Below are 22499 nucleotides of genomic sequence, written 5' to 3' on the forward strand. Positions count from 1 at the left end.
CTTAAATTCCAGAAGATATTCCCCCTTGAAGACCGGGCCTTTTTTTTGCGATACAGCACTTTGTCGCGTTAACCGACAATTGCGCAGTCGTGCAATGTGCCCAAACAAAATTGACGTCCTTTATTTCCCACAAATAGAGCTTTCTTTTGGTGGTATTTGATCACTTCTGTGGTTTTTATTTTGTGCGCTATCACCAATAAAATAGCGACAATTTACGAAAAAAAAATAAACAATATTTTTTAATGTTTGCTATAAAATGTATCCCCAAAAATGTTTTTAAAAAAGAAATTTCTTCATCAGTTTAAGCCAATTTGTATTCTTCTACATATATTTGGTAAAATAAATTGCCATAAGCGTATATTGATTGGTTTGAGCAAAAGTTATAGCTTCTACAAAATAGGGGATAGATTTATGGCATTTTTATGACATTTTTATGACATTTTTATTTATTAAAGTTTTTTTTTACTTTTAATGTTTGTGATCTGCCAATTTTTGCAGGACTGCGACATTGCGGCAGACAGATCGGACACCTTTTGGGACCATTGACATTTATACAGCGATCAGTTCTATAAAAATGAACTGATTACTGTATAAATGTCACTGGCAGGGAATGGGTTAATCTTGGGGGCCGATCAAGGGGTTAAATGTTTTCCCGCGTGAGCTTTTCTAACTGTGGGGGGATGGGACTGACTGGAGGAGAAGACATTTCGCTGTTTGTAATTACTACCAACAGCAGAGCTGTCTGTTCGCTTCTGTCAGAATGAGGATTTCTGTGTTTACACACACAAATCCTTGTTCTGGCTCTCATGCCCGCGATCATGGGTGGCCAGCAGAGATTGCACCCACAACCACGCACGTTGGGTCCCCCGCCATGCAGCTAGCGTGTGTGCCTGCTATGGCTCTTAAAGGAGCCAGCGTACGGGTACGGCTTTTTGCAGGAACGAACCGCTTTGCCGACGTATATGTCCGTGAGACGGTTGGCAGGTGGTTAAACCGTGTGCCATTGGCCAATTTTTAAGAACGTTTTTTAGGAGGAAACCTTCCTCTACTTCCACTGGTCATTTGAGACAAATTACTGCTTAATCAAAAAAATCAGGTGTTGCAGCCAAATCTACCTAAAATTTCCCTTTTTTAACCACTTCAGCCCCGGAAGGATTTGCCCCCCCTCCTGACCACACCATTTTTGGCAATACGGCACTGCATCGCTTTAACTGACAATTGCACGGTCGTGGGAGGCTGTACCCAAATAAAATTTATGTTTTTTTCCCACAAATAGAGCTTTCTTTTGGTGGTATTTGATCACCTCTGCGATTTATATTTTTTGCGCTATAAACAAAAAAGCGTCAATTTTGAAAAAAATGCATTTTTTTTTTTTACTGTTTGCTACAATAAATATCACACCAGAAAATATTAAAAAAAAATGTATTCCTCGGTTTAGGCCAATATGGAAACTAAGGCCGCGTACACACGGGCGGACTGTTCGCCCAACTTTGTCTGCTGAACAGTGTTTCAGCGGACAGTCCGCTCGTGTGTGGGCTTCAGCGGACAGTTTCAGCGGACAGTCTGACGAACAAAGTTTTTCGGAATTTCCGTAAGACAGTCCGCTGAAACTTGGTTTCAGCGGACAGTCCGCTCGTGTGTAGGCTTGTTCGGCAAACTAAGTTTCGCGCATGCTCAGAAAGGATTTACACGGCGAAGGTTGCATTGCAGTGTATTGGACGTCGAATTTCTCGTCCCGTCGTATGTGCCGTTCACATCATCGCGCACGCTTTCAGCGGACTGTTCGTTCATCGTGTGTGGTCAAGTCCGTTCATGCAAATTTTGAGCGGACTGTTTGTCGGATTGTTTGACGAACAAAGTTGGGCGAACAGTCCGCCCGTGTGTACGCGGCCTTAGAGATACCAAAACATGTGCAGGAAACTGTAGGTGCCAGATTTCCACTCCCAGTGGTTAAAATGAGTCTGTCAATACTTGTCAAAAAAAGAACAAAGAAAAGGTCTCCCTACCTACTTTTTTTTAAGAGCTTCTGTAATCCTGCCAAAGAATCTTCAGCATGCAATGCATGTTGGATACCTGGAACACTCAGGCGTGTCACATGCTGAATATTCTTCAGTAAGTTTAGCTTTTCAAGCGAACAAAGATTGGTGGTATGAGGCAGACAGGCAGTGTTTTTTTTTTTCAATTAAGCTTAATGTAACTACAGATCAGCTGTCTAGAATTTTTCAGTTTAACCACTTAAGCCCCGGACCATTTGGCTGGCAGAAGACCACATCGTTTTTTTTGCGATTCAGCACTGCGTTGCTTTAACTGACAATTGCGCGGTCGTGCGACGTGGCTCCCATACAAAATTGACATCTTTTTTGTCCCCCACAATTTCTTTTAATAAATATGATTTATTTGATCACCTCTGCATTTTAAATTTTTTGCATTATAAACAAAAAATAGCGTAAATTTTGAAAAAAAACGCATTCTTTTTACTTTTTGCTATAATAAATATCCCCCCAAAATATATAAAAAAACATTTTTTTTCCTCAGTTTAGGCTGATACGTATTCTTCTACATATTTTTGGTACAAAAAAATAAATCGCAATAAGCAATTATTGGTTTGCGCAAAAGTTATAGCATCTACAAATAGGGGATAGTTTTATGGCATTTTTGTTAATATTTTATTTTTTTACTAGTAATGGCATCGACCAGTGATTTTTACTACGACATTATGGCAGACAGATCGGACACTTTTGGCGCTATTTTGGGACCATTCACATTTATACAGCGATCAATGGGATTAAAAATGCATTGATTACTGTGTAAAAGTGACTGACAGTGAAGGTATTAACCACTAGGGGGCGCTGTAGGGGTTAGCTGTTTCCTAGGGAGTGATTCTAACTGTGGGGGGATGGGCTATGTGTGACACAACATTGATCACCGCTGCCGCATACAGGGAACAGTGACAGTGTCCTGTCACTAGACAGAACAGGGAAATGCTTGTTTCCAAGAGCATTTCTTCCTCTCCATGAGACGATCGCAGGTATCCCAGCAAACAACGAGTCCACGGGATTCGTTATCACACTCACAAGGGTTTCAGCGGGCACGTGCCCGCAAACCGGTTCTTAAAGGGCAACATACAGGTACGTTAATCTGCCTGTATGTGCCCTTCTGCCGACGTATATCGCCGTGAGCCGGTTGGCAACCGGTTAAGATAGGTATGCCTATTAAATTTACAAATTATACATACAGTACCTGTTATGTGCAAGCAAAAATTTGTGGGTGTTCTAAAGTGTTACTAAACCCAGGGACCCGCGCATTTTCTATATCTGGTCTGCCACAGCACACATAACATTTTTATTTCAGTAAATATAAACTGCTTAATACCTTTTACTCATCAGCATTTAGAGCAGTCCTGTGATTTCTATCAGTGTCCAGCAGAGCAACTAGCAATAGCTCTAGCAATACACGCCAAACTGAGCATGTGCAGAGTGACTCTGTTCTATCAGAAGATGCATTGGGGACAATGGAAGAAGGAAAGGATCAGATAAGACAGGATCAATGAGCAGGATTAACCCCTTAGGTTCCACACTGAGTATAACAAGAATGCTTTACTGCATATAAAAACTGATTTTACCATTGTGGGTTTAGTAACACTTTAATCACAGAAAGATTTTCTGTTGTTTTAGACTTTCTTCTCATGCCCAGCACTTTGATGGGCACTGTCAGGCGTTCTTTATGGGGCACATGCTGGCAGCTAATGGGCAGTGATTGGCAGCTGATGGGCACCTTTGACGGGGGCTGCACTGATAATCAATGTACTAATTATCAGCACAGACCTCCCCTCTGACAGGGAGAGCCGCTGATCTTAAACCGAGAAAAGCCGTTTACTGGCACTTCCTGGTTCACACGATAATCAGCTGTGATTGGTCACAGCTGATCACATGGTAAGAAACCTCCATCAGTGGCTCCTTGCCACGATCGGCGATGCGGTGTGTCATACTGACACACAACACCTCCGATCGCCATGCAGCACGCTCCCTGAGGGCTCTCGCTGGCTTGTTATCCTGATCATGTTATAACATCCAGGCAGGATAACAGAACCACTTTGGCGATGTCATTTTGCTATATGGTGGGCAGCAAGTGGTTAAAGCCCAGCTGCAGCCCAGAATTTTGGAGATTTCTTCTAACTTCTTGCCCTCTGTAAGTTCGTAATATCTCCCTAACAATGACACAGAGAGGGTGATTGAATTAGTATAAAAATGGGGTTAGTGTAAAGATAAGGAATCTAAACACAAGAAAAGCAGATACCTATAGAGACTCATTGGCAACAAACGATTTAAAGCGGGAGTAAACCTGCTGAGTTTTTTTTTTTTTTAACACCTGCAAGGGAAAATGCATAATGAGCGGTGCATACTAGCTCATTTTGAAATACTTACCTTAGAACAAGGTGCCGGCATCTCACTCGGTCCACGCCGAGTGAGCTGACATGTTCCCTCTGCGTTTCTTCCGGGTATCCCAGCTCCGGCACTGTAAGTGGCCGGAGCTGCGATGTTGTCACTCCCGCGCATGCACGCAGGAGTTTTCTTCCCAGTAAGCTCTGGCGTCTGCCGGACTTTCAGCCGAGAATCCCCTGTGCGCATGCCCCGCTGAATTCAGCGGCTCATTGCGAGGGGAATATGTCCTAAACTGTACAGGTTTAGGAGATATTCTTTTTACCAACAGGTAAGCCTTATTATAGGCTTACCTGTAGGTTAAAGTAAAAAATAGGACCATACAACCGCTTTAATGGTACAAAATTAGTTTTGTTCAAAAAACTATGTACCGTATATACTCGAGTATAGGCCGACCCGAATATAAGCCGAGGCCCCCAATTTACCCCCAAAAAAACTGGCAAACTTATTGACTCGTGTATAAGCCGAGGGTGAGACATGCCTGTCCATCCCTGTGTGTGTGTCCGTCCATCCCTGTGTGTCCGTCCATCCCTGTGTGTCCGTCCATCCCTGTGTGTCCGTCCATCCCTGTGTGTCCGTCCATCCATCCCTGTGTGTGTGTGTCTCCATCCATCCATCCATCCATCCCTGTGTGTGTGTGTCTCCATCCATCCATCCATCCATCCCTGTGTGTGTGTGTCTCCATCCATCCATCCATCCATCCCTGTGTGTGTGTGTCTCCATCCATCCATCCATCCATCCCTGTGTGTGTCTCCATCCATGTGTGTGTGTGTGTGTGTGTGTGTGTGTGTGTGTGTGTGTCCAGCCTACCTTTGTCCCGAGCCTCCGTCCCGTGCCTTGCCTCCTTGCCTCCGTCCCGTGCCGTGCCTTGCCTCCTTGCATCCGTCCCGTGTCGTGCCTTGCCTTGCCTTGCCCCCGTCCCGTCCCGTCCCGTGCCGTGCCGTCCCGTGCCCTCTTCGTCGGCGGCCATTGTAAAGTTCAAAAGCTGCGCCGCCGCCTTCGCCTGTGATAGGCGGAACACTGAATTTCCCAGCAGCCTGTGTTCCGCCTATCACAGACGTCGTATCATCCTCGTCCGTAGTACGAGGATGATACGATGTCCGTGATAGGCGGAACACAGGCTGCTGGGAAATTCAGTGTTCCGCCTATCACAGGCGAAGGCGGAGCCGGAGGCGCGGCTTTTGAATAGAATGGCCGCTGTCTGTCTGCTCGACACGCTGATCGAGCGGGCAGACAGCGATGACTCGAGTATAAGCCGAGGGGGGCACTTTCAGCCTCAAAAAAGAGGCTGAAAATCTCGGCTTATACTCGAGTATATACGGTATCAATGCACAAGTACTAAAATTGGATAATTCTACAGCCATCACCACATATATTTTTTTGTAGGTCATTTTTGGTTACAAGAGACAACAACGCACACTGTGTGAAGGCGTGTTATAGTGTTGTAGTTATACTTCCTTTTTTAGTTATTTATGGTTGAATTACTATCCCTTCCCTTATAAATCTTCACTGTATGACAAAGGTATAAACCTAACAGACATTTTAATTATATTTGTGCTTTATGTTGTAAAATTCCCCTGCCCTGCTTAGATGTTGGCTGTCATCCAACAATATTAGTAAGAAAATACAGATCTTATAGTTTGACCAAAAAAAAAAAAACGTAAAATGTTTACATAAAAGGAATACAGCATGTACGTCTGTAGTGCAGCAATTAAACATTTTTGTAGCAATGACCTTTCAGCTAAGCCTGACATTTCCTATGTACAGAAAAGGAAACATTTGTCTCAGTGCTCAACTATTGTAGCTCACACAGCAGGCAAAATTACAGCTGACAGAATAGTCTAGTTTTCTAGGCCAGAGCTGAAGTAGAGCCAGTGACTCACTCGAATTCAGCCTAGTTATATGTGAATGAAAGTAAAGAAAACAAATTACCTTACAGCAAAAAAGATGTAAAAATAATGACCGTGTGTACCAGAGGAATGCATGGTGCATGGGTCAGACATACCCGCAAGGGAGATTGAAAAAAAGTTATTTATAACATCTGAACTGTCAGTTAATATTAAGCAATAACATTTTAATTTAGTAAACTGATATGTGTATTCGTGTGTGTGTGTGTGCGTGTGTGTCGCTCAACAATAACCTGCCATATTGTTTCCTTCATTAGAGGCAGTGAGGTGCATGAGCTCCTGCCTCTAGTGCAGCTACTGCTGTGGATCAGGGTTGTTAGTTACAGATAATTAAGATGTATATACAAAGTAAATACTTTTGTTATTCTATCTTTTTTTTTTTTTTTTTATTTACATTGAATTTGTGAATTGACTCTGGCAAACGTTAAGTCGATGTAAAAGTTACATATGTTCTTGTTATTTAAACATATTATATATTTTGCATATGTACAAACGTATGTATATTCAAGCAAGGAGCTACATAAAGTCTAAATCCATAACACCCATTAGGAGATTAATATTGTTTTTTTTCCTGTTACAGTATGTGTATTGTATACACAAGGTATTGGAAACAAGGAATGGAGAGAGGTAAGTTTGTTTTGATTTTATTTGTCTATAATTGTATTGCTTTAATTGTATATGAAAAGCAGGTTGAGTTTTTGTCCATTTCCAAACAATGATTCAAATGGATAGGGGATGCCTTGAAAATAAAAATGGACATACATCACTTTCCATTCATTTGTAAAGTAATACTGTTGAATTTATTGTCCAGGAGATACTGTTTAAAGTATGATGGGTATTACAATCAATAAATTGTGAGAATGAAGAATCTGTGCTTGTAAAATAAAAAAAGATATAAAAATGTACAAAGGGACATCAGAAGGCAGAATATGCACTATAGCCAAGAACCCTCAAAAAAGCCTGGTCTTAGCAAGATTTAATGGATGACATATTTTACTTATTTTTTCACCTTGTGACCTCCTTCCTAATGGAAATAGACATAATATAGAGATTAGGCACTGTGTGGCACCACAGCTTACAACCTTCCTGCCCCTTATTTTGATCACTGCTGCTAGTTAAAAATAGTACTGATATGCCCTGTAACTTTTAATGGTAGGTTGAACCAACCATGTGCAAGTGTCATGGATGGCAATTATACCTTTTAGAGGTACTTATGCTAATGCTCTTAAAAGGCAAAGGAAAGCCATTGGTACCATATATAGTCTGCTTCTGTGGTCCCTTTTGAGATGGGGATAGTCATTAGTTGGGCAAATTGTGCAATTATCCTTTAAAGCCACCTATTGTACTCAAATTAGAGGCTTTTAGCTGCATAGCCTGCCCAGAGCCTCCAGTGCCTGTGCCAAATTCTGATCAAACAGTTGATGCATTTGCCAAACCAATGATGGGAAACCACGATAAGTCCAATAGTCCAACTGTGCATGCCAATATTAACGTCTCATTAAGTCACATTTGATTTACAACAGTGGTTATTTTGTTACTTCAGTAAAATACATTTTTTTGTAAATATACCAACTACAGAGTAATCAGTAATACACTTAAAAATACTTTCTTATTTCATTTGTGCCAATAGAAATCCAAAATACTCTTTGTTTCCCTTTCAAACTTTTTTGGGAGAACTGTTTGTCACTAGCTTATTAGCTTACTGTTTATTTTCTAAAGCCATAGACCTGAATCCTGGACGTTTGCCTTTTGTTGTACCATTTTGACTGATATCACCTTTTCCTGAATGACATATTAACAACATGATTGTGATGGGCACTTGCCATAATAGTTCACTCTTTAACAATGACACTGTCAGTAGTATTAAAAAAAAATTAGATGCTTATTAATATATAAGCTTAAAAGTTATCACACAGTGAACAATATCATTTAAAAGCAACAACCTTGCATGCTAATTTTGACACCCTAACTTTCATACTGCCTGTTTCTTCATCAGATGTGTTCTTTTCTTCCCTTGATCACACAATCTTTTCATTTGAACTTTTTGGTGAAAATTGATATATTCAAATTATAGGTCATATCATTTATTGCAAGTGCACCATGCATGTTGAATTTAAAAGAGTAATTCTAGTAAATTAATTTAAAAGATACAATAATTATTTCACCGTAGATGTAAAAAAAAAAAAAAAAACGCAAGAAAAAACATCAGAATTTTTTCTTATTGTTTATGGAGTAAAAAAGTAAACGGTTTTCCCATTTAATAAGCTAAATTGTGACGAGTGAAGTTGCAGCTTGTAAGATAAACTCACGTTATAATTGATGATGGGCGCATTGAGAATAACTGTAAGTATTCAAATGTGTAAATCCACCTTGGGTGCAATCTGGTTCAGTGCTGGTTGCATTTTGTAGTTAAAGTAAAAGTGGACCAATGTATTATGTTAACTTGTTCAAAGATTTTTTTTTACAAATGTTCAATTGTAGGATTAACATTAAAGTATATCTAAAGCCAAAACATTTTTTTTTCATTTTGAATAGCGTAGAGCAGTGGTTTTCAACCCTGTCCTCAAGTACCCCCAACAGGCCATGTTTTGGGAATTTCTCTTAAGTCCCATACACACTATCAGATTTTCTACTGACTTTTGTCTTCAGATTTACCAAAACCATATAATATGAGGTCAAACCTTAGGAGTTTCAATGTATATGCAATGTATATGCAATCAGGCAGGCCCTTGCACTACATGGTTTTGGTAAATCTGAAGACAAAAAACAGCAGAAAATCTGATAGTGTGTATGGGGCTTTAGATAAAATGGCTGTCCAAAATACCAAACCATTGACTCTGATTTAAAGCACCTGTGCAAGATAAAGGAAAACCTGCAAACTTCGACTGTTGGGAGTACATGAGGACAGGGTTGAGAATCTCTGGAGTAGAGCAAGGTTAAAACTGCTTTAATTTTTTGTCATCTGTATCGAGTGATATCCCTTCTGTTCTGTAGACTCAACAGGAAGTTAAAATATATCTTCCCAATGTGAGTGAAATCCCTTCTTAAACAGTTGTCACGGCAATCAATGTCCCAGTTGAAAGATTTCTCCTCTATTTATTTCTGTTATGACGGCAACTCAAACTTTTGAATTTGCCTTCATTTCATTCTTGCTGACATTGGTTATCAGGGCAGTTAATCTTCTTAATAGAGAATAATGATCTTAGTAATATTGTTTTTACTCTGGCATGTGTGGCAATATGTAGCACAATCAATTCTTTTATAGGCACCCCCGATGTGTGTCTTTTACATATGTCCATCAAAATGTTTTTGGAGGTTTTAGCGGTTACTTGTACTTTTAATTTTTTTCTTTAATGAAACATTAGGGGTCTTTTAGATTCCTCTGCACTCCATTGCAGCTAATAGAACACAGAACAAACTCTGTTAGCTTTTTTTCCTGGTCACAACAGCTAAGGAAAGTGACAGGCAAAATTGGAAGTGGCATAATATAGTACACATCACTTCCAGGTTCTTACTAATTAGGGAAGATCAGAGAATGAGTGATTGCTGGTCACCCTCATCTCTACCTGGCAAAAACTGCATGCCGGGCCCAGGCTCAGTTGTAGAAAACATTGTGTTTGAGTCAGAAAATAATAATCAGGTGCCCCAACTTGGAAGATTTTACCTCTATTTCTGTTATAGTGTAAATTTCCCTAAGGGGAACACAAACAGCAATAAAAACACATGGCTTGTGGGGTACAAAAGCTGCCAGTATATTAAATTATAAATATCTGAAACATAATATTAGCAGTTATTGGGAAAGGTCAGTTGGGTATCAGGGAAGGTAATTGTACAGATAATTCTACAAATCACAACTGTCGGGTTGCAATATCTATCCTCTTCTGAAATGGAAAACCTAGTCTGAGCAAGGCATTTTTAGCTTAAAGTGGACCTTTACCCATAACAACTTGATAAAAAGTATGTTCTTTAGCAAGAAACATACATTCCACATGAATAATTATGCCACCAAAATCAGTGTGTGCTGTAAATTTCCTCCAGCATTGTTCCTGTTTCTTCTTGCTAGAGGCTGCCATTTTGCTGAAGCGCCGTAACAGCAGTAAATCATAAAGCTGAACTAAACCCATCGATTTGACAGTTCGAAATAACAGTCACATTCCTTGAATGCCAGAATTGCTAACTGTCACATTTTGCTTGTGTGCTCAACCAAACTGTCAAACCATCAAATGACTGGCATCATAACTGATCACATGTGCAGCACCATGGTAGTTGCAGATCAAATAGAAGCAGCTTCCTAGGCTGTAAAGTTTAGGATGGGTTAATTCCACTTTAAGGCTGTCAGCAGATCGGCCTCTACATACTCAGCAGTGCCTAAAAATGCCTAAAAATGGAGAGCAACGTAGCATGTGCAGGGCAGGGTGAGACAGTATTACTGGATTATAAACAGTATAGGCACTTATTTTTAATGTTATACCTGCAAAGTGGGCCAGCCTGAAGTCCTCTAGCAGTACTTAATTGACAAAAGTCCCACTTTAGATTCCTGATAATTTTCTAGATAATGTTGGGATCACTTGTGACATCCTCTTGATCCTGTATAGAGATAGAAGGGCCAATTGACTAACGTGTAAAGATATCAGATATCACAAAAATGTGTAATAGGCATTTTTTTTTCTTGAAATGGATATTTAATTATTGAATTGCCACATTAGCTCTACCTTAAAAGGCTAAATATTCTGCTGTCCTCAACACACTCCTTATATATAGTGGTTTAAGGAGTGGAAACCTGTCTGTCATGTTTATCAATTGACACTATTGTTCAGTTAACATGCCTAAACCTCTCAGATATAAACTTTCGACAATTCAGAAATGTTTGCTGTATTAAGCTGTACAACAAATTCTGTATATATGATTCATATTTTAAATCTGAACCCTGATCCACACAAGCGTTGGATTGGAATTCTGTCACAGGCGCTGTCAGGAGGCAGAACTGTGTGTGACGGCGAGCAGAGGCAATTCAAATGTAAGCTGTTACAGCAGGCTATCCCCATTCGGTTGGCAATCCTCTTCGTCCGTGCTCTCTTCCCCTGTGATGATCTGAAAGCCCTTGCTCTCCCTCCACACGCTCTTCCCCTGGGCGAATGCTCCTATTCAACCCTGCTGCCGGTGGTTTTCACTCCCTGCTCCCAGGCAGCCCACGCTCGCCAGCCATAATTTTCCACAAATGCGAGTAAGCAAGTGGGCTTTGTAATATATATATATATATATATATATTAAAAACTTTGTCTAAACCATGCATACTTAGGGAGACCCTGTTACCTTGACTATTAGGAGCAGTGACAGAATCTCTTTAAAGCCATTCTCAACCCAGTTATATTTGACAGTGCACCTCTGCCACCATCGTTTCTTCCACTAAATAAAAGGTGCTTGCTGGAGAAGGAACTTTGAGGGAAATAACACCGCCTCCTTCATATGACAACTCCCATGCCTAGATAATGGCAGCTGTATCATTAAAGAAGGTCATCTGGTATTTTGTGGTGACTGAGACCAAAGAGAGGAATTGTAAAGGTGGTCAGGGGGGTGGGATTTAAAGAGACCATGCCACTTTGCCTTGAATGGACTGGGTGATGGGTCTCTCAATTACAGAGTATAGCCAGGAAAAAAGTTTTCTAGAACACTGGGTTTTCTAAACTGCAGACTGCATATAAAACTCAAAATATTTATAAATTAAATTTTAGATTTTCTTAAACTGTAAAATGTTTTTTTTTTTTACTCCTGACCATAATAAATAAAATAAACATGCAAAACCATTATACACTTAAGTTAACTGCAGTTCTATGCATAAGAGTAAATCAAACTTTGTAAATGAAATAAAAAATAAAGCTCTCGTTTGTTGCTAAAAATGGTGAGGTCCGTAAAAATTATCTTCAGAAAAGGAGGGGGGAAGGAGGTGCACCTAAGTGTAGTATTAGTAACGCAGTTTATTGCACAAGATGCACTGCACTTACAAGATATAGGCAGAACACACACATTGTGTTGGGAAATCATCATCCTCAAAGACTGCCACAGTCCAGTGCGTCTCCCAGATCCAGATGGCTATGGAGGAGAGAGCTGGGACACAGGAAGTGACAGGAAGTCCGGGCTGCTTCGTATGGATGGTCCTTGGACTCACTCTGAAGGATGGCTGCCACCTAAAATCATTTTTAATCTTTCATTCATGACTTTTCTCCTTTGGAATGTAACCACCTATTACAAGGACTATATACACACACTTATTTGCCACTGCGGTACAATTGTCCATAAGTTGTGCACCTGGATGTTTCTACTTTTATACTAAAAATGGTCTTTCTGCTCTTTTGAGTAGGTCTTTAGTCCATTTTATAGAGTGGTTCTTTTATTTCATGGTTGTGCTATTGTGTCATGGTCTCTAATGCCTGTCTTGTTTATGGTTTTTGTTGTATTTATGATGGTTGTTAAAAACCCTCAAGCAACATATGTACTTTTAATGCCGTGTATTTATTAGCTTGCAACACACTCTTATTTTTGTGTTTGGACAGGTTAATTTAATGTTACTTGTATAATCAAAGATTTCATCTGTTGATTCTATTTTTTAATTTAGCATTAGTGTACATCAATCATCCAAAGGTCACCAGGGAATGTTCTCAGTAATAATGCATGAATCTCCCATATATTTTTTAACTGACATTCCCTGGAATGTTATTTATAATACAATTCTAAATGAGCTCTAATTTAATGATGAAATATAATGAAGTAAGTAAATGCTTCTTTTTTAACGAACACTGTATATTAATGTGTCATTATGTAAAATTAATTATTCTGCTTTTATTTATCTTTTTGTTCTTCAGTATGGCAGGACAGAAGTAATCGACAACACATTAAATCCAGATTTTGTAAAAAAATTTATAATGGACTACTTCTTTGAGGAAAGACAGAATCTACGATTTGATCTGTAAGTTATGATAATTGTGTTGCATTACCTTAATAAAATATGCTTAGGAGTTTTTGGGGTTTATTTACTAAATGCAATAAGCTGCATACTTTGCAAGGGAATTTCCCCTAACTTAGTGAATGTGGAGAAAATTCTCTTTGCAAAGAATACTTGGTCAAGTTTGGATTATGGAAGTCAGGAAAGCGTAACCTCAATCACAAAGCTAAGAATAAATTCCCTTTTAAAGTGAACAGCCCATTCCCCCTCCCCCCCCCCCCCAATACATTTCCACAGTTATTTAAATATATATCGTTTTTAAAATGGTACAAATAATAGTGACATGCAATTATTTATAGCACCCAGTCAAATCTGTTTTGGTCTGCCAAACTAAAATGATAACTTCTGATTGGTTGTCGTGGTGTGGTGTACATCATGGTTTACACTTTTGTAAGTAATATTAGCTTTGCTACTTAATTGATGTTTGCAATATACATCTAGGAATGACTGAAATATTTGCATGCCTACATAATCATTGCATGTGATAGTATGGAGGGAGGTACTGTTTAAAACCTAACCTCAAAGCAATAAGCATTTTAAATTTTTTAAGATCTATAAGAAAAATTAAAGATCACTTGTTTGGTATGTTGGTATTTATATTGGCTCATTGTATAGCCTAACGAGTTTGGTATTGTTGTACTGTGGAGCTATGTAGCAGTCACCTTACAAACCAATAAACTTCCACACTTACCGGATATGTTATATCAACATTACTGCAGGACAAAATGGATTGTGGATAAATCTTCCTACCACCGGATTCCACCAATTTTTATTGGTATCTAATGCTCCTTTGCTTTCACATGCATAAGGCCTGAGATTTTCCCTTTCCCATGATTGGAGCACAGGTGTTAGGGTCCTTTCATGTGAGCTTTCTCATCTCTGTGCACAATCAGAGGACCCGTGAACAGGTCCCCTGCAAAATCACAGCTGAACAGGACCCGTGATAGCACTGTGGGCAGCTGGATATAAACGGACTTGTGTCCATTTACATCAGGCTACTTTGCATCCATGAATCCATTTAATCTGCTTGCCCATAAAGGGGTATGAAGTTTCTGATCACAATCACCTGAAAAACTGACAGAAAGATCAGATCAGAAATGCCTTTCGAAAAGATCTTTACTCAGTTCCAGATCTTGGGGGAATCCAGAACCTTGTCTCAGTGGAACATGACAAAAACAGAATAGCACACAAGAGGGTACTGAAACACACTGATAAAACAACAAAATATCTATAAAGTTCAGGATGTATACAGTTGTGCTCATAAGCTTACATACTCTGGCAGAATTTATGATTTCTTGGCCATTTTTCAGAGAATATGAATAATAGCACAAAAACTTTTCTTTCACTCATGGTTAGTGTTTGGCTGAAGCTATTTATTAACAATCAACTGTGTTTACTCTTTTTAAATCATAATGTCAAAAGAAACTAGCCAAATGACCCTGATCAAAAGTTTACATACCCCAGTTCTTAATACCATGTATTTCCCTGCTCAACATCAATGACAGCTTAACCACTTCCCGACCGCCGCACGACGATGTACGTCGACAGAATGGCACGGGCAGGCATAAGGGCGTACATGTACGTCCCTGCCTTCCCGCGGGTCGGGGGCCCGATCGGGCCCCCGCCCGGTGCCTGCGGCGGTCGGTATTCGTTCGGGAGCGATCCCGGACGAGGGGGCGGCCATTCATTCATGGCCACCCCCTCGCGATCGCTCCCGACGAATAGAAATCGTTCGTGACATCACTTCCTCTCCTGTAATGTAAACACAGGAGAGGAAGTGATGTATTCTCTCCTCCGTGTCGGTATTTTTCGTTCCGACACCGAGGAGAGAGGATCGGTGAGTTGCACCAACACGTCACTACACAGTAGAACATGCCAGGCACACTCACACCCCCCCCGATCACCCCCCCAATTACCCCTGCCCCCCAGTCACAGTGACACCAATGTCATTTTTTTTTTTTTTGCATTGGTGTCATTTGTGACTGTAATAACTGTTAGGGCAGTTAGGGTTAGCCCCCTTTAGTTCTAATGTACCCCCCTAACCCCCCCAATAAAGGTTTAACCCCGTGATCACCCCCCGTCGCCAGTGTCACTAAGGCTGGGTTCACATTGCAGCGGTTTATGAGAACGAATGTGATTCACACCGCACTGCAGTGCAAATCACATCCGATCTCTGTGCGATTCGAGTTCAGCCATACAGATAGTATGGCTGAATTCGCATCGCACCCGCTGCAAATTCGCACGGGACCCTTTTTTTGGCCCGCAGCAGAATCGGATCGCATGGGTGTTCACACCATGCGATCCAAGTTTGCAGATCGCACTGCGATATGCAAACTGGTCTGGGGGTGTCATTAACATTTCACTGACACTCCCAGCAGTTCGCATAGGGCAGTGTGAACTGCCGCCGGGAGGCATGCGATGCAGGAACCCGCCGTGGATTCGTGGCGTTCCCGCATCGCTCCAGTGTGAACCCAGCCTAATAAGCGATCGTTTTTCTGATCGCTGTATTAGTGTCACAGGTGACGCTAGTTAGGCAGGTAGGTATTTAGGTTCGCCGCAGCTTTTTATAGCGCCAGGGACCCCCATATACTACCGCATAAAGCCCCCTGATTGCCCCCTAGTTAACCCTTTCACCAGTGATCACCATATAACTGTTACAGATGACGCTGGTTGGTTAGTTATTTTTTTATAGTTTCAGGGCACCCGCCATTTATTACCTAGTCTCACTAGTGTACCCCTAAATTTAGGGGTGTCTACTTTCCAAAATGGGGTCATTTGGGGGGGGTTTGTGCCATCTTGGCATTTTATGGCCTTCAAAACTGTAACGCCCTTAGAAAGCCTGAAGGCGGTGCTTGGTTTTCGGGGCCCCGTATGCGGCTAGGCTCCCAAAAAGTCCCACATATGTGGTATCCCCGTACTCAGGAGAAGCAGCAGAATTTATTTTGGGGTGTCATTTCACATATGCCCATGGCATGCGTGAGCAATATATCATTTAGTGACAACTTTGTGGAAAAAAAAAAAAAAAAGGTTTGTAATTTTCCCGCAACTTGTGGCAAAATATAAAATATTCCATGGACTCAACGTGCCTCTCAGCAAATAGCTTAGGGTGTCTACTTTCTAAAATGGGGTCATTTGTGGGGGTTTTGTGCCATCTTGGCATTTTATGGCCTTCAAAACTGTAATAGGTAGTGAGAAGTGAACTCAAAAATTTACGCCCTTTGAAAGCCTGAAGGCGGTGCTTGGTTTTCGGGGCCCCGTACGCGGCTAGGCTCCCAAAAAGTCCCACATATGTGGTATCCCCGTACTCAGGAGAAGCAGCAGAATTTATTTTGGGGTGTCATTTCACATATACCCGTAGCATGTGTGAGCAATATATCATTTAGTGACAACTTTGTGTAAAAAAAAAAAAAATTTTTTTTTTGTCATTATTCAATCGCTTGAGGCAAAAAAATAAAATATTCAATGGGCTCAACATGCCACTTATCAATTTCCTTAGGGGGTCTACTTTCCAAAATGGGGTCATTTGGGGGGGTTTTGTACTGCCCTGCCATTTTAGCACCTCAAGAAATGAGATAGGCAGTCGTAAACTAAAAGCTGCGTAAATTCCAGAAAACGTACCTTAGTTTGTAGATGTGACAACTTTTGCGCAAACCAATAAATATACAATTATTGACTTTTTTTTTTTACCAAAGACATGTGGCTGAATACATTTTGGCCTAAATGTATGACTAAAATTGAGTTTATTGGATTTTTCTAATAACAAAAAGTAGAAAATATCATTTTTTTTCAAAATTTGCGGTCTTTTTACGTTTATATCGCAAAAAATAAAAATCGCAGAGGCAATCAAATACCATCAAAAGAAAGCTCTATTTGTGGGAAGAAAAGGACACAAATTTTGTTTGGGTACAACATTGCATGACCGCGCAATTACCAGTTAAAGCAGCGCAGTGCCAAATTGTAAAAAGACCTCTGGTCATTGACCAGCAAAATGGTCCGGTCTGAAAGTGGTTAAAGTATTTTGTGGTATTTGTGGATGAGGCTCTTTATATTCTCAGATGGTAAAGCTGCCCATTCTTCTTGGCAAAAAGCATCCAGTTCCAGTTAATTCTTGGGTTGTCTTGCATGAACTGCACGTTTGAGATCTCCCCAGAGTGGCTCAATAATATTGAGGTCAGGAGACTGAGATGGCCACTCCAGAACCTTCACTTTATTCTGCTGTAACTAATGACAGGTCGACTTGTGTTTTGGATCATTGTCATGCTGGAATGTCCAAGTACGTCCCATGCACAGCTTCCTGGCTAATGAATGCAAATGTTCCTCCACTACTTTTTGATAACATACTGCATTCATCTTGCCAACAAATTTGACCAAATTTCCTGTGCCTTTGTAAGTCAGACATCCCCAAAACATCAGCGATCCACCTTCGTACCTTTCATCATAGGCCTTGTTGACTCCTCTCCAAATGTAGCATTTATCACTCCAAATAACCTTATGCCAGAAGATTTGAGGCTTGACTCTGTGCTGTTTGGCGTATTGTAAGCTGGATACTTTGTGGCATTTGCTTAGTAATGGATTTCTTTTAGCGACTTGACCATGCATCCCATCTTTCTTCATGTGCCTCCTTTTTGTGCATGTTGTAAAAGCGCTGCGTAAACTGTCGGGACTATATAAATCCTGTATAATAATAATAATTGTGCATCTTGAAACAGCCACACCACATGTTTTCAGAGAGTCCTGTATTTCACCTGAACTTATTTGTGAGTTTTTCTTTGCATCCCGAACAATTTTCCTGGCAGTTGTGGCTGATATTTTAGTTGGTCTACGTGACCGTGGTTTGGTTTCAACAGAACCCCTTATTTTCCACTTCTTGATTAGCGTTTGAACACTGCTGATTGGCATTCTCAGTTCTCTGGATATCTTGTTATATCCCTTTCCTGTTTTATACAGTTCAACTACCTTTTCCTGTAGATTCTTTGACAATTCTTTTGCTTTCCCCATGACTCAAAATCCAGAAATGTCAGTGCAGCACTGGATAAAAGATGCAAAGGTCTGTCAGGAGTCCAGAAATGCATTGACTTTTGAGATTGTAGGCCACACTCACCCCACAATTACCTTACCCAACCACCATAAATATAATAAAGGGAACAAGAAATTAGGGAAAATAATGGCCGCAGCACTTTTATAGGATTAAAGCATTTATGAAAATTTATGAAATGCTTACTTTATTACATAACCATATTCAACATAATATCAATACAATTGCTCAGTTATTAGAACTTGAGCAAAATAATACAACTTATATAAGACTATAAACTACCCTCCAGGTATTCAGGGTGACCCATCCACATAAGAGTGCACATGACTTGGGTGGGAGGGCAGGAGCTCTTCAGTTGGATGGGTCAAAGAGGAAGTCCAAGCCTCTGCATGCCCTTATATGCATTATTCCTGGAATTCCAGAAATGTCCAGGTGTTCCTATTGGCTTCCAATAGGACAGCTCATTAACATTTAAAGAGACAGTATTCCCTATACCACTGCCTATATTTATAATAGTAGAAATTCACTAATATTATAAAACAGGGCTGGGGAGGCCACAATCTCAAGAAAGTGGGCCTCAATTAGTGCCCCCCTTTTATCATGAGATTGTAGGCCCCACCAAATCCGCAATTGCCTTACCCAACCACCATAAATATAATAAAGAGAACAAGAAATTATGGCAAGTAATGGCTGTGTCACTTTTAATAGATTAAAGCATTTATCAGAATTGACATAATTCAAACTTTATTATTACAGAACTATATTCAACATAACATCAATACAGTTGCTCAGTTGTTAGAAATTGAGCAAAATAATACAACTTATATCAGAATATAAACGTCCCCACGAGCCACGCTATCCGTTTTGGACCTTTGTAGAAAAAAGCACACCAACAACTGCTCCCCCCAGAACATGATCATAATGAATGCCAGAACTGCAACTTTTGGAGCCAGGGAATAATTCTGATATCCGGTATGTCCTGAAAAAATTAGTGATTGTATGAACACCAAAATGGCCTGTTTAGAGGGGATCCAAACCTAGAGTCCCAGCGAATCCTAGCCACATGTGCCATGTGGCCAATTAACAAGACCATGTTTTTGGAGCCTCCGAGCTCCATATAACTGCCGGGGTCAAGTCTAGTTTATATCCCATAAGTGTTCTGGACAAGCAATGCCTCCTTTGTTCGCCTCCAGAAGCAAGCAAAGAAATCTGTTCATCTGAAAACAAGAGAGCAAGTCGGCTAAATCATTCAAAACACCTCAAGTATATTTGGCCTTTAGCAATATGTTAAATTTTAAACATAGAAAAAACATTTGTTTCAAAACTGCAACCACGAACAAAAACTGGATGAAAAGCAGTTTATGGCGAAGAGAACACCCTTATTGTCCGTTTCAACAAGGATACGTCTATTCGCACACTGCCTTCCCCACAACGCAAGAGCCACAAGGACCGAGAATAGTTCAAGTAAAACTACATTTTTTGTAACCTTACTATGCCAAGACTCTGGCCATGCTGCACAGCACCATTGCTTTCCAGAAGACAGCAAATCCTTTGGAGCCTGCAGCATCTCTAAATAAGTGAAAATCAGGTGCAACTATAAAATCTAACTGGAATAAAGAATGACCATTATATGAATAAAGAGATCTCACCCATACAGCTATATCCTCTTTTAACAACTTAGAAAGCCTTATATGAGCAAAGGGTGACTTTAGCCCTGAAATTGATAGATACAGTCTATGAGAAAAGATACGCCCTACTATCATAATCCAGCAAGCAAAGGTCAAGACACTCAAAAGGGATTGCATCACCTTCAAGATGACCTTACGTCGACTAAGAAACTTGCCAATCAGAGACTTGAGTTTCAGGACTTTTGCTGTGGGCACCCTAAACTCCATGCGTTGTGTGTCAATTAATATGCCTAAAAATTCCAAAGAGGTGGTAGGCAACAATGTTTTATCCTCCACCAAAGGCACTCCAAAAGTGTTGGAGATGCCATGGAAAGTCTGCAGGATTTTGCCACAAGCTGCTGAGCCATGTGACACACCGCATCTCAGATCCTGGTAAAGAGATTCTGACGTAGGCTCTTTACCATATGTCCAATCATAGATAATTGCAGTGTAAACAGGAAGAGCTGTTTATCGTTATCCTCCACTCGCACTGAAAGATGCAAGTAGAGCCAATCGGCTTCTTTCCTGACAGGGGGTCAGCTCTGATAATCAACTTATTGATTATCAGTGCAGATCCATCAAGGATACCCACGGGAGACCACCAGGGATGCCCACTGGAGACCACCAGGTGAGCCCACCAGGGATGCCAATCGGTGCCCATTAGGATGGCACTCTTTGCCCATCAGTGATTGCCTGTCAGTGCCTCCTTATCAGTGCCAGCCCACCAGTGTGACCCATTAGTGCTACCTATGAGTGCCCATCAGTATCATCTATGAGAACCTATCAGTGTCCCTCAGTGCTGTTTATCAGTGCCTCATCATCAGTTCCACATCATCAGTGCCAATCAGTACTGCCTCATAAGTGCTGTCAGCGCAGCCTCATCAGTGCTCATCATAGAAGGAGAATATGTTCTTATTTACAAAGATTTGTAACAGAAACAAAGAAAACATTTTTTTTCAAAATTTTCAATTTTGGGAGCAAAAAATAAAAACCCCAGTGGTGATCAAATACCACTAAAAGAAAACTCTACTTGTGGGGGAAACAAAATGATAAAAATTTTGTTTGGGTACAGTGTTACATGACCGTGCAATCATCATGCAATCATCATGCAAAATGCGACAGCTCTGAAGGCTGAAAATTGGTCTGGGCAGGAAGGGGGGTGAACGTACCCAGTGTTGAAGTGGTTAACCCTTTCCCAGCCAGTGTCATTAGTGCAGTGACTGTACATATTTTTATCCTTGATCACTGTATTAGTGTTGCTGGTTCCCGCAAAGTGTCAAAAGTGTCAGTTAGTGTCTGATTGAAATATTGCAGTCCTGCTAGAAGTTACTGATCACCACCATTACTAGTAAAATAAGTAAATAATTCCAGTGTATATCCCATAGTTTGTTGAAGCTATAAATTGTCGGAAACCAATCAATATAATGCTTGTTGGGATTTTGTTACCAAAAACATGTAGCAGAATACTTATTGGCATAAATTTATGAAGACATTCGATTTTTTTTTTTTTCATTTTTGTTGGATAGGTTTTATAGCAGAGAGTAAAACATTTTGTTTTGTTTTTTTCAAAATGTTCTGCCTTTTTTTCTGTTTATAGCGCAAAAAATAAACACAGTGGTGGTCAAATACCACCAAAATAAAGCTCTATTTGTGGGAAGCAAATGACATAAATTTTAGTTGGGTACAGTGTTGCATGACCACGCAATTGTCAATTAAAATAAAGTAGTGCGTATCGCAAAAATAGAAGGGAAAAAAGTGGCCTGGTCATAAAGTGGGGTAAATATTCCAGAGGTGAAGTGGTTAAGGTTTGTTTTGCCTTCAGACATTAAGGGTCTAAAAGGTTAAAGCATAAAAAAGCATGCCTAACATGCCTGATGCATTTATTCAGAGACTTCTTCAGAGGCTTGGGGCTTACTAAACATCTATTTCCTTAAATAATTACAATACACACAATAGCTAATTTTCTGGCAAAAAAACATAAACCTATTAACTCCCACATTGTCAACGAAAATAAAAAGTCGTATACTCTGTGTATATTCGCACACATGTATTCATTATGCCGCGTACAAACGACCGGATTTTTCGAGGGACTAGGTCCGGCAGTCTTTCCGACGGACTTTCGGCAGAGTTCCGATGGACTTTCTGAATGAACGGACTTGGCCACACACAATCACACCAAAGTCTGATGGATTCGAACGTGATGACATATGACCGGACTAGAATAAGGAAGTTCATAGCCAGTAGCCAATAGCTGCCCTAGCGTCGGTTTTTATCCGTCGGACTAGCATACACATGAACAGATTTCTCGATCCGGCGGAGTTCCGGTGGGAAAATTTAAAACATGTTCTATTTCTAAAGTCCACCGGATTTTTGGCAAGCAAAGGTCCGATGGAGCCCACACACGATCGAATTGTCCGATGGACTCGTTCCGTCGGACCTTTGCTGTCAAAA

The 22499-nt window shown here is 40.4% G+C and overlaps 1 protein-coding gene across 2 annotated transcripts in view; it reads left to right on the plus strand.

Moving 5' to 3' along the window:
- Positions 1-22499, plus strand: part of CPNE8 (copine 8) — a 349055-nt gene that overhangs the window by 163174 nt on the left and 163382 nt on the right. The window contains exons 3-4 of one of the 2 annotated variants that reach the window (XM_077471338.1): positions 6927-6973; positions 13207-13310. The exons of the other annotated variant lie outside the window; for it this stretch is intronic. Of the exons in view, the coding sequence (XP_077327464.1) occupies positions 6927-6973; positions 13207-13310 (151 nt within the window). The remainder of the gene's footprint in view (positions 1-6926; positions 6974-13206; positions 13311-22499) is intronic. 2 annotated transcript variants of the gene reach the window in all.

This window comes from Lithobates pipiens, unplaced genomic scaffold (genome assembly GCF_037356315.1).
Source record: "Lithobates pipiens isolate NorthernLeopardFrog02 unplaced genomic scaffold, aLitPip1_a1.2 Scaffold_8, whole genome shotgun sequence".
Classification (NCBI taxonomy): domain Eukaryota; kingdom Metazoa; phylum Chordata; class Amphibia; order Anura; family Ranidae; genus Lithobates; species Lithobates pipiens.